Source organism: Gastrolobium bilobum, unplaced genomic scaffold (genome assembly GCF_033153095.1).
Source record: "Gastrolobium bilobum isolate Gb01-03AN ecotype WA unplaced genomic scaffold, APGP_CSIRO_Gbil_v1 utg4848, whole genome shotgun sequence".
NCBI classification, from domain to species: domain Eukaryota; kingdom Viridiplantae; phylum Streptophyta; class Magnoliopsida; order Fabales; family Fabaceae; genus Gastrolobium; species Gastrolobium bilobum.
In genome coordinates, this window is record NW_026899359.1 from 200,026 (window position 1) to 214,220 (window position 14,195).

Genomic DNA, 14,195 nt, shown 5'->3' on the forward strand with positions numbered 1-14,195 from the left:
TATTTTCACATAAAAATTTGTGCCATTATTTTTTTTTATCTTTTTTTTAATAGGTGATGGACTCTACCATATCATGTATTTATAGTAGGAGATAATTATCTCCAATAACATGAGAAAATAGAATCACAAATATGAAACACAATAATTTGCAACACATAATCTAATACTTTACCAAGATAACAGCAACAACACTATTTCAAAGTAACTTCCAAAATCATATTACCCGATATTTTAAAAGAAGGGTAAAGAATTTCTCAGTCAGCGGAGCGGAGATAAGTTATTTTCAGTGAACTAAAATGACGTCATTTTGGAATGGAAATAAGATATAATTATAATATATTACAGAGTTATATTATTCTTTATCGTTATAACTTTTTAATCTTATAACACAAAAACGACATCGTTTTGAGCTTACTAGAGATAACTTTATCTCCTATGAATGGAGAAATACTTTTCCCTTAAAAGAATACAATAAAATTTCAACACGTTTAAAATTACAAACACAAAAATAGAACTAAAAATTAATTCAGCGACTAACAATAACGAAGTTATACACAAATTTTTTGAGAAGGTACTCCGCATAATTTCGATTATTTTAAAATTTGTAAAAATGATATTCAGGCCCCAAATATTTTATTAAAATTCTTCTTAAAATAATAAAGGTGCGCGAAGAACAATTCAAAAAATGAAAAAAAATAATAAGGAAAATTTTTATTTTCACTCATTATTTTTCATTGGTGTGTCACTTAACTCTATGTGGTTTCAAAATTAATATAAGGTACACAAAGAATAATTCAAAAAATACTAAAATAATAAAAGAAACTTTCATTTCCCCTCATTTTTCTTTCAGCTTATCACTTAACTCTTTATGGTCTCAAACTTATCATTAATATTCATTATGGTTAAATAAATTTATCATTTTTTTTGTAATCAAATAAATTTATCATCTAGCCTCTCGTGATTTCGAACTTTCACTTACACTTATCCTGCTTACAAAAATATATATCGTTTAAATTCCTATAGCTATCTTATAAATATAAACAATTTTATTTTTCCTAATTTTTAATTTATATAATTGTCAAATAAACTTTTCATAAAATTAACATTAAGTTTAAATCAAAAATATTTATATTTATTTATTTGGAATTATTTAAAAATCATCTTAATTTTTTTAACTTTATTTAAAAATATATTTAAATTACAATTTTTATTTAAGTTAAATTAATGTGGTTTTATCTGAATAGATTATTTAGTTTATTTTTTTAAAATATTATAACAATATAAATAAAATAAAATAATATTTATTTACCAAAAAAAAAAAAATATTTGACTTAAATTTATTTTCACGATAAAAATAATTATTTTTTTAAAATTACTTTTAATTTATTTGGATTAAATACATTAGATAATATACCTTTGATTCTTATAAATAATATTTTTTGTTAAGAAATTTTCAAATAAGTTATTCATTTTACCATAATTTTTAAATAAATAATTTTTAATTTTTAATTGATACTATTATACTATAGACTACAAAAATAAGAAATTTTACATAAATAAAATCATAAGGATCTAAATGATATTATTATTAATTTAAATTATACTTAAAAATAACTAATAAACTTAAATTTAAAGTAGTTATACATATAAGTGATTATAATTTTTTCAAAAAAATTTAATTTAACTCAAATAAATTTTTAAGATAATCTTTTTTATATCTTAAATAATATTTTGATTTTTAATATAATATAATGTAAAATAAATAATTTTTTAAAAATTATATTTAAAATAATTTATAAATATATATTTTTAGTTTAATCTTTAATACTTAATAATATTATGATTTTAATTTATAATAGGGCAATATTTCTATCATGTAACATGATAAAGAAAAGCATTCATGCTCACCATCGAACATTGTGTCAACATTTCTTTTGTTTTTTATTATTTTCACGATGGGTCCCACCAAAGTTTGTTTGTGTAGGAAATTGATTTTCTATTATGTTACATAACATATGTATTTTTCTTTATAATATGATAATAATATAAGATAAAAATTAAGAAAAATGAAAATTTTCATATGTACATAAGATTACAAGAGATCTAAATGAAATATTTTTATAAACATTAGGGTGTTCATCAACCGATCCAAACCGAACCAAACTACAATGACCGAACTGAAAAATTGATAAACGAATTAACCGAAAATTGAAAAAAAAAAAAAATCCGCATATTTTAATTAAATTGGATCAATTTTTGATTTAGTTGGTGAAAATTGATCCAATTTAAACCGATCGAATGCATTATGTATTTGTTATTTTCAAAAAATGATGACTTGAAATCGTGTTGTTTTGTAGACAATAAATACCTGATAAGTTGTATGACCCATTTACATTTCTATATGGGGTCAAATAATATAATTTTATAATTAATTAATATAAGTAATAAGTTTGAACACATAGGGTGTCAAGTAATAAAGTATGTAATCATAAGGGATAAAAATGAAGTTATCCCAAAAGATAATGTTCCACATGATACACGTGCTCACACTCGCCTGACTCGTGACTAAGCATTTATGGGGAAAGACCTTTCATATACATTTTGTTTATTTTTTTATCATATATATTTTACTAAAACATTCTTCATTAATTCATCTAAAATTACATAAACACTCTTCAGTAATCAAAATGACATAATTTTTGGGTAGCTGTAAATAACATTATCTAAAGTAGTTGTAAAAATATTTTATATATATATATATATTCTTTTAAAAAGAATAAAATTGTTTTTAAACACATTTTATTAGAGAATAATATAAACAATTAAAAAAGTCATTACACAACACCTTCAGATTTTAGGTTAAAGTGATTCTTTATATGGTATCAAAGTTTCATTGACTACAAGGTAAGTTCAATTCTCACCACCCCCCATTTATGGAATTAAATAAGCACAATTTAAATCAAAAAGAAAAAGAAATGGACAAATGTAATATCCACGCTTCAAGTCCAAAGGGCTCTTGCATGAGGGAGTGTTTTAGAGAATAATATAAACTATTAAAAGATTCTCATCCAACACCTAAAATTTTGAGTTGAAATGATTCTTTACACATTTGACAACAACAATAAAGAAATATTTGATTTTGCACTGCCTCGATTAGGATTAAATTGGCTTTCAAAATAGTATAAACTCATCCTATCACTGACGGATAATATTATTCTATATTGCATTCGAATTGAACCAAATAGGAATAGGATATAGTATAAATAAATAAAAATATAATGTATAATGAATTTTCATATAATTTTTTAACTAATTTAAAATTGGAGGGATCCGAATAGGGATCCGACTATCCATCTTCCTTTCCCAAGAAAGGTGGCACTGAGCTACATCTCCATGTCAAAAAAATTTAGAGTGCACTTGGACCATCATGGTCCTTCAATTAAAAATTGACACTTGGTTTAAAATAAATTCATTTTTTTCTCTCTTCTCTCTCATCAACTTTTTGTCTCTCTCTCTCTCTCTCTCCTTTGCCCCACTCAATGTTATGTGCTCCAAAAGTACTAAATATGCTTTCCTCCATACTCAACTCTTTCGGTTCAAGGAAGTACTTCCATTTTCCAACATAAGCTCCTATTTTAAATTATTAAAGAAATTCTAACACTAACAGCACTGTTGTAAAACCCAGCTAGACTCGGCCGGGTCGACCCGGAACTCGGTGAACTGGTCATCGGATCAGTTTGGGTTAAGCATTAGACAAATCATACATCGATTCGGTCAAAACCGACCAAACTCGATGACCCCATGCTCTGATCGGGTTATGCATTTAAAAAAAAAACCAAAAAACTAAAATTGTTTCATCTTGTCAGAAAAAAATATAGAACTCATTTTAAAAACTTTTTGTAATTTTTTTTGCTAGTATACTCTTCTACAATGACCTTAAATTTCAGTTTCCAATACTGAAGCAATTTGCGGAATAATAAATGAAGAGAATGTCACATATGTCATTTTAATGTAGTTGAATTTGAAAAATATAAGTTCAATGTCATTGAGAGGTATGCTTATGGGGATTTTGAATTGCAATTTAAATTGACAGAGTAATAGCGTGCATTTTTATTTATTTATGCTTCATATTTTTGAGCTTATTTAGTGAACATTATTTAATTTATTTTATATATGGAGAATCTAATTGAATTTATATGTTCATATTTTTATATATCTATATATATCCGGGTCAACCGGTCTGACCCGTGACCCATTGATCCGACCAATAACCCGATGACCTAGTACCCTGATCAGATCAATATCCAAATCAGATTTAATAACACTGACTAACAGTCATAATTCAAATCAGAGTTATATTAGGAAGCATGTGATTTCAATGTCATGTTATCTCATACCTTAACTTAAGCCCCTCCTAGAATCACTTATCACTATGTAAGTAAAATCAGATTACAATTGTTATAAAAAAAAAAAAAAAAAAAATCAGATTACAATATGATAATTTAATCTATATTATCCTCTTTACATTGTCCTTTAATTGAGCTCTAAATAGCATGACATTAATGATGACTGGATTACTCAATAAATAAAGGGAAATATTTTTCTCATGTTGCATGAGATAAATTGTCTCATGCAACACACAAAAAAGTGAGTGAATCCCACTTAGAAGAAGGGAGAGAAAAAAAAGGGTCTCACTCACTTTTTTGTGTGTTGCATGAGACAAATTGTCTCATGCAACATGAGAAAAACATATCCCATAGATAAAACGAAGAAAAAAATATAATAATACTAAATTTATGTAATTTATTTATATATAAATAATATTATTAATTTATTCATGCCTGCTTAAGATAGTGTTCTTTTAATGCTTGCTTCTATTCAGGATTACAATTTATTTATTTAGAGTCAATTTTTTTCTATTTTTTAATGAAAATTTATTTTTTAACCAATTAACCTTTAGTCGAGTTTAATAAAAATATATATATATATAAATATATATATATATATATATATATATATATATATATCTATATGTATAAACATTTAGCACTTAAACTGAACCTTTGATTTTCGTCAATTTGACGAAGATAATTTATTAAGAATTATTAATTAATTAATGGATGTAACCCAAAATTACTGTCGTCAGATTGATGGAAATCAACTGTTCAAATGAATGACAAATTAAAAAATTTGACATTGGTGTCAAAAGATATATATGCAATGATAAAGTCAAGGAGTCAGGGAGGGGTTAGAGGAACGATTGCCCCCTTCAAATTCATAAAACTTTTATCCTGAATTACATTCACACTTAAAAAAAATTGTATAGCATGAGTTCGCACCATGGTAGTTAAAATCGGGATTTTACTTAAAATTGGAAGGAGGATAAAAAATTATAAAACGTAAAATCTTAACATAAAAAAATAGTAAAAAATCATAAAAACGTAAAAGCGTTTGAAATTTTGATGAAATTATTTTGATTAAAAAAAATCGTAAAATCGTAAAAGCGCAGATTTAAATCAGAATTTTAACTACCATGGTTCGCACTCTTTAATTTTTATTATTTTTAATATATGAAAAAAAACTTGAAGAATTATTCATAATTTTACATTTGTACCTGTTTAACATGCTTGTATTTGTACACAAAAAGTATGTATTTAGATTAATTTATTTCAAAAAATAATCAATATTTTTAATTTAGTGAAAAAACATTTTTCAGAATTTTTTTTTAAAAATTTAATCTCTTCAATATATGCTACAAATCTCTTCCGCAAACTTTGGGCCATCCAGTCTTCTTAGCAGCACGGTGAGAGATTTGCCTGCCATTTGCCTCCAATATTTGCCATCAGCCCATCATGTCTTCGGTTTTAGTTTGGACTTTGTGCTTTTAACTTATAATCAAATTGTTAATGGTCCAACCCACTAATGCATCTTTACTAGCCCTGCACCATGTAACCCACTCGGTCCTCTTGTATTAGGGGTGACAATTTTGGTTGACCCGTCCCACCCCGCCACCAACTTGCCAAAAACGGAGGGACGGGTTGATCCGTAAAAAAATATGGGTTGGAAAAATGAACCCACCCCGTTTTATGGTTGGTTGGCGGGTCAACCCACCAACTCGCCAATTAAAAAAAAATTAAAATTAAAATTTGAAAATAAATTATATTTTATGATTTTTTAATTTAATTTTATTTTATTTTACACTTCTCTATATTTTTTTAGTCTCAATCTCAAATGTATACTAATATTTATCAAACATTTTTTAGGAATTTATATATAGATAACATTTGATATAAATAAAATTGTTATTCTTTATTTTTTCTAGGAAGTACTAAGATAAATTTTTTTTGGATATCACAAAAATTTAAGGACTAATGAAATACTACCTAATTGTAAAAAAAAAAAAAAAAAAAAAATTATAACCCGGCGGGTCAACCTGCCAACCCGTTTTGACCCACTTCTAGGCGGGGCGGGTTGAGGTGGGTTGAAAACCTCAACCCAACCCGCCTTGTTTTGGCGGGTTGACCCGCCGGGCTCAACCTATATTGCCAACTCTATCTTGCATTAATAATGTGTGGCTCTTTTCAATTAATTAATCTATTTTAGGTAAAGGCTCTTTTAAATTTTTACTAAACTTAATCAGGGTCTTTTATAAATATTACAAAATTATAGCATAGCTTTGTTTTAACTTTAAAGGGCAAAAAATTTAATATATTATTATTTTAATAAAAATTTATGAAAATATAGTAGTTTTGAACTAATTTACGGATTTATTGCACTCGGTTTCGTCCATTTTAGGCAAAGTAGTCTCGCCCAGTTTGGACGAAATACCTAGGGGAGTATAGCCTAATTTAGGCTAAACTAGTCTCGCCCTATTTGGCCTAGACTTAGCATACCAATCTACCTTTTTCAGGCGAGATCAAATGCTCTAACATGCCCAATATGGGCGTGATTGGCCTATTATCCCTATTTAAATTCCTCTCATCTCCTCTCCATACTCTTCACAACTCTTCTCCATTATAAACCTCCACTCTTCACTTGCTTATTCATACTCTCTTTTGGGTTTTTTGTTTATATATTTAAGAATGAGTTCACATTTTGATTCTATTCGTGTTGTTTTAAATTATAATGGTAGGAAAGTGGAAGACCGACATAGTGTAGTATTTGAAGGCGAAAAAAGGCCAGCACGTATCGAGCGCAACTCAAAAATTGATGAACTGCATTAGAGAATTCGTCAAAAGTTAGCTCTCGAAGGTAACCAATTTATAACTCTTGTCACAATAAGATTATTGCAATATGAAGAATATATTAGTTTGCAAGTTGTGGATGATGAAGACGTAGATATTGTAATGGAAGAATTCTTCAACTAGTTAAGCAAAGTTTTCTTAGAGTTGTACGTGCATATTGTCGGAGTAGAGGATGATATTTTACCCATGAGGTCAGTTGCTTTCAATTTTCCACATAATGCATCATCATCTGTTGCTCCAGTTGTTATCATGTTTGAGGAAGATGAAAATGACCCTACCTGGGTTATGGACGATGATGAAAATATTACAATGGAAGATCGCCTTCTTGCCGAGGATGCTAATGCTTCGGGCAATACTCAAATCCAAGAATATCATGATAGGGGGAGTCTCAAGTCCCGGAACATTATGACATAGGCTCGACTGTTTTACGACAACATTATGAAGGCATGTTAGTAAACAACTCATATATACATATATGGTTTTGGTTATGTAATTTTTCTTTTTGTTAATAATACTAATTCATACTTATAGGTAATGAGACTGTTACTCCTTTTTGGGATGGAATCCCACATTACACATACATTGATTGAGATCATCCGAGCAAACAAGAATCTTATACCGAGGGTTCGGGTTCAGTCCAGGGTCCATGGCAATTAGGAAAAAAGTTGTTTGTTAATCAAGAATTTGCATAAAAAAAGAAGTGCAGATGGCAATCAAGCGGAACCTCATAAAGGAGCATCAAGAAGCGATTGTGGTTGAGAGCACGCCTACAAAGCTAAGCATGAAATTTTATGCGCATAAGCAGGGTTGCCTGTGGAGGGTTAGGGTAATAAAACCAACGTACAGTGAAAATTGAAAGGTTACTAAATGGGGTGGAAATCACAATTGCTTGAATGACCATATTTATCAGGATCACACAGAGCTTGATTCTGATGTTATTGCTTCACTCGTACTAGGTACGTTATTGGAGAATTTTATGATTATGAAAAATTAATTGTATTTTTGTTTGTCTTAATGTGTACGTTATAATTTGATTGTTAGGGATGATAAAGAAAGAACCATCAGTCTCAATTGCACTGGTTCAAGAGAGGATCACCATTCTTATGGATTCAAAGTCTCATATATAAAGACATGGTATACGAAGCAGAAAGCAGAAAGCAATTGCAACGATGTATGATGATTGGGAAGAATCTCATGTTTGTTTGCCCAGGTGGTCTAAATATATGCTCTGGCCTGAGTAAGGTACTCTACGACCACATCTGAAATGTCGTTAGGAGCTGGACCCCCCTTTGGTTTACCACGTCAAGTCTTAGTGCTCGCACCTTGTCTCAAGGACAAATGTAGAGAGAAGTCAAAGCAAAGTCTAAGAGAAGGTAGAGAGGTTGTGTGAAATGAAAAAAAGTGAAAAATGGGATATTTATAGGGTTGCTGATTCTATGGAGCAAGACTAGTTTAGCCTGAATTAGGCTAGACTCCCAAACTGAGCGAGATTTCTTTCGCCTAAATTGGTCGAAACTAAGTGGAATATATCCGTAAATTGATTCAAAACGAATATATTTTTGTAATTTTTTTAAAAATAATAATATATTAATTTTTTTTGCCAACTTTAAAAGCCATCAATTGTCACCACCCGAAATGTAACAAGGCCAAAATTGTTAATTAGTTCTTGTCACTTGAATAATTAAATTTGTAATTTGTATAAATATTTAAAATTAGAGTAATTTAGATTACCAAAAAATAAAAATAAAAATATAATAGAGGTAGTTTCAATTAGGGCCGGCAAAACGGGCTTAGCTCGCCCTGCCGGTCAAATGGGATAGGGAGGGCTGACTCATTTTTTGGCAGATTGATAGCGGGGGGTGAGGTATAAAATATATTCGGGCCGGCCAATCCTTGACAGGGGGCGGACTGACTACTTTGCCACCTCTAGTTTCAGTTTGGAATATTTCATATTTTAAAATATTTGATATTGCCAAATCCAATATATGAATTCCCATAAATACCAAATGATAAAGCTGTAGTATATGTCCTACTTAAATTATTTTTTACATTTTTTTATTTGTAATTACCTGGTTCTTAAATTCAACTTTTTATTTGATAAAGGGAAACGATAAGAATTAAACTCTATATCACGTAATCATAGTTTTTTTTTTGTTGGTAAACAACGTAATCATAGTTTCTAATACGCAACCAACTCGCCCCCAAATTTAAACCTTAGGAGACACATGAATTATTTTATTATATCTATTATAATATGAAGAACCTAGAACAAAAACTTTTCTAATTTGACTCTTATCACTTTGGACCTTCAGAGAGTTTTCTCGCCACATCACAGCTTTAAGACATGCTGTGTGATTGTTGCTTGACGTAGATTGCTTTGCTTCTCAATCTGAAGTAGATTTCTGGTTTAGAAAATTATGCTTTTTGGCAAGTGCAACTAATTGAGGGTGCTTCTATTATAATGGTTTTTCAAGTGACTCCCAAATCCAAATCAAGAATTAAAATGTTTCACAAGGGTACTAAGTTGGATTGTATATGCACGAAGCCGAAAAACTGAAACATCCGTTAGAGAAAAATGAAGTTTGTTCATAGCCTCGTAGCTCAAACCAAGCAAGCAGCAACCAAAGAAAACAGAACAAGCAACACAACCAAGTGGCCACCCAAAACCGAAGTTGAATTTGGGAAGAATAATGAAGCATATCTCATTATAAAACTTGGTCCACTTCCCTTTTTATCTTACCAAGCTCTACAAGTAAAGTCAGCAGAGCTTCACACATTTCACGAGCGTCAGGTTCACTAGGATTTTTCTTCTTCGAAGAGTAAACCATCCAGGCATGATCAAGCTTCCTGTTGGGCCTCACAACAACTGATCCTGGAACTTCAGCATCACGACATGTCACAAGGCCATCACTCTTTTCTCCATATCTGAGCTGCAGGTGGAGAGCACATACAGCCATGGCAGCAGATATAGGAATCATTATAGGAACTTGGCGTCCTGATTCATCAAATGAATCAGACTCCTCAGCTCCAAATTTTGGTAGGAGCCAGGGAAGTTCTGCATGAGCTATCTGGGTCATTGTTGCAAGAACACCAGGGGCAATGCTTGCTTCAGAATGGAAGGAGATCAGAGGAATATCCAGGGGGAGCTTGTGCTTCATGATGAACTCCTGCCGCTTGTCATAGGTGAGATCCTCCAATGCCCGTATGTCACCCTAAAGTACATATAATTGAAACACATTTAACAATAAAAAGGAAAAGGATATCCTCATGTACTATGAAGTTTGGTTGTGTGTATAAACAAAGAAAGAGATCAAAATCAGATGCAGTTAGGACTTAGGATTCCTGACATAAAATTGTGATGAAGTTGAAGCAAAATGCAACATGAATACATGATCTGGTTCAGAGAATCTCAATAGTAGGCCAGCAGCCTATTTTAAAACCATACTTGCCAATTTGAAAGAAAAACACCTTAATCAATCAGCAATTGGCATATACCATATTTCTCCTACGAGGGGATACATATAGCCTACAAACGTCCTACACAAACATCAAATTTCATGGTGCAGGTATAGCGATCTAAAGTGAAACAGTTTTCTTTCCTGCTATCATTTTTAGGCAAATAAGTGAGAACATCGTACTCTCGAAGTCCACACACAAACTTTATAGCATAGGAAATCGGTACCTTAATTATTTTGCATATTATAAGCTCCATGATCCTCCTGGCTTCTTTGTCACCAATCTGGCCTTCACGGAGAATGTCAGAAGCTATGGGGGTGCCACCATATGGACTCTGTACCAGTGCCAAACCAGCTACTTTGTCCTTCAGGTCGGACCAATATATAGACAATGCAGCTGCAGCATCAATCCCACCCTTACTGTGTCCCAGTAGCATGACAGGCTTGCCAGAACCCCAGTAAATCTCCTCAATGTATAGCTTGAGTTCCAAGGCATTGTATTCTACTGATGCCTTATAAGAGAAACAAATGTATATTGGAAAGTCAGACACCAGAAGAATATATTTTTTATGATGAATAATGTAAAGAAAAAAGAGATGTTTGAAAATCTTGTGTTCGAAAAAAAGTTCAAAGGGAAAAATGCATTACTACTGAACTAAAAGTTAAATGTATATCAGCAAAAAAACATCTACAGAACCAGGTTTTGTAATGTTGGGTAACAACAACAGAACCATGTGAAAGGAAAGTTTAATAGAATTGGGTAATATTGGTTGACTAATTTAAATAAAATAATGATCAATTACCTCACTATGAACTTTTGCAATATGGCAAGCTAGACCCATCTTTGAAAAGAACCTCTTAGTGGCAACAAAATACAAGGGTCCATGATTGCTGAAGAGACCTGTGACAATAAAATGAACATGTACGTTAATCTAAACCGCAAAGGTAGTTGACATATGGATTTTGTCATACCTGGAATCAACAGATAAACGAATGAACTGGGCAATGAGTGCTCTCCATTCCTGTAGAATAAAATCACCAAAACAGTGTATGTAAATAAACTTCGCCAATAAAATATCAACAACAAATCAACTACATTTTGACTTTCTGTGAGAATAGGAAGCATAATTTTAAAATGACAGAATAATATAGATAATCTCTATCATACTTCTATTCAAAAACCGACATATGATGATACGAAAAAACAAAACAAACAAGACCAAAAACTTGGGGGGGAACTTAAAACGCACTAATATAAAATGGGGAATAAGTTCTATTTAAAGTTTAACACAACTGTACCAAATTTGGCATGTGAAAGAATTGACAAGAAAATCAAGGTCTTTTCAAAAGGTTAATGAGAATTGCAGAAAGAAATCTATATAGTTCAGTATATTTCAATTCAAATCTTATAATAAAATAGGGAACCTTATTTCTGAAAGCAATTCCAAGAATCTTGAAGTTCCATCCTGTACTGGAGGCATTCCAGAAGCATGCTGCAACCACCCAATATCATCAGAAGAACCACGCAAGGTGTTTGACACACGAGATGTAATTCTGAGAATTCCAATAATTATCAACTATCATTTTATAGCAGTATTTAGTAACACAATAACCAAAAAATCATATGCAGTTACTTTTTCTGGCTAAAAGATGCTAATCAGGACGAATAAACTAAGAAGAATAAAGTGAATTCAGAAAAGAAGCTATGTAAATTTTTTTTAAAAATATATCATTCCCACCAGTTTGCCTCCATAAACCTTTTTGTTTTACCTATGAATATGAACTTGAGCACATCTAATGCATGAGAAAGAATATCTCCAAGGAGCCATTCCCAAACGCCAAGCATATCGTAGACAAAATAATGGGAGTGCCAAACTGCACAGAGATAAGGATAATGCAGTAGCAATGATTAAAATACAAATTATTAACATAGAATGAACAACTCGTGCAAAATTTAGGTGAAAGAAGTGAAATAAAAATAAAAATTTTCAAAAATAAAAAATAAATAAATAAATAGATAATTCAATTTCATCTGATTTGAAAAAGTTCATTGACAGAGTACCAGTTAGACTTTAAATTCATGCATTGTTGTTTATTTGTGGTGTTGTTACGCATGAAGGAGAATAGGTTATTACCCTTTTAACAAAAAGGAAGGAACGGCTGCAGTGATATAATTGGCATTTACAATTATAGATCTCGTATCAACAAGCAGTTCTTTACTATTGTTAAAGGCTCTTCTTTCACAGATACCATGATTTTCACCTCCAATTTGTGGAGGTCGCAAAGATGTGTTTCTGGTATAATCTTCTGAACAGTGTACTGAAGAGATGACCCCTGGAGTGACCCTAAAACTGCATCTAACTGCATCTCTAAGTACCAGATCCTCTGCAGTATTGGCATCATGCAAAATATAGCTACATTATGCTTTACAAAGAAACATCTTCAAACAGAAAATGATAATTGAAAAATCATAGCTTTCTACATTTGGGTAATATGCCACGGTGAAAAAAAGCATGCTATACAGCAAGCATGTAGAAATGAAATCAAGAACTCACCAATAAATTGTATAAATCGATCACTGATATAACTTGTCAATCTAAAAAGATTGATGAGTATGCCATCCATGAATTAGTAAAATCCAATCATATCATTGCCACGGGCCTGAAATGAGGAACCACGTCAAATTTGGTAAAATTATACCAAAATGTTTGTAGGAGAGATAGACATACTAGTCACAAACATCCAATCTAAAGCAAGAAGCAATTCGTTCTTATGAGCTATCATATGACAAAATTTAATAAGGAATTAGAAAAGATAAAAATCTAAATGGCCCCGGAATCTAGCATTCAGTGAAGAACTAAGCCGCCCTAGTCTTGCATCTCGTTTGAGTTATGACACCCACAAATGATCATGTTTAATAGGTTAAGTGTCAGTTTGCATAAAATTGAGAAAGCCTTTGGGAATTTTGTTGATCATAACCACAACAACGGCCATAGCAAATTGAAATCAAGTACAAGACAATAAGAGAAACGGCAAAGCAGATGATTACAACCCAGACAAAGTGAGACATAAAGAAATAGGGATAGATCCAAGCATCCATAACGACACGACATCTTAAAGAAGAAGAAGAAGGCAACAATATCAAATAATGATAAAGTGGCTTACGGTTACTGAGTTACAACACGTGGTTGGAACTTTTTGAAGCTCAATAATAGAAATGGCAGCACCCTGCAAATACAGACACACAAAATTTCTCCAGAATCAAGGTAATATGAAATGCATAATTATATATATATATAATATAAAGGGAGAAGACCAGAAGGGGAGGGAAAGGGGAAATCAATGGATTAATAGGGATTTAAAAATTGGTGGGAATTTGAACATTCACTGATCTTTATCCAGTCGCTGTAACATCATATCTCCGGCTGAGTGGTTATCCATTTGTACTTATCATTCTATACACGCAATATAACAAACATATACTACGTATTTAATT

General features: G+C 31.1%; 1 protein-coding gene across 1 annotated transcript; it reads right to left on the reverse strand.

Moving 5' to 3' along the window:
- Positions 1-9,620: 9,620 nt before the first annotated feature.
- LOC133289873 (uncharacterized) lies at positions 9,621-14,128 on the reverse strand. Its single transcript, XM_061487895.1, has 9 exons — positions 13,865-14,128; positions 13,255-13,360; positions 12,835-13,084; positions 12,470-12,574; positions 12,125-12,253; positions 11,672-11,721; positions 11,503-11,600; positions 10,927-11,211; positions 9,621-10,456 (listed from the first exon to the last, which is right to left on the reverse strand). Exons 2-9 carry the CDS (start codon positions 13,322-13,324, stop codon positions 9,950-9,952), a joined length of 1,494 nt encoding a protein of 497 aa, XP_061343879.1. The 5' UTR covers positions 13,325-13,360; positions 13,865-14,128; the 3' UTR covers positions 9,621-9,949.
- Between the last annotated feature and the right edge of the window lie 67 nt (positions 14,129-14,195).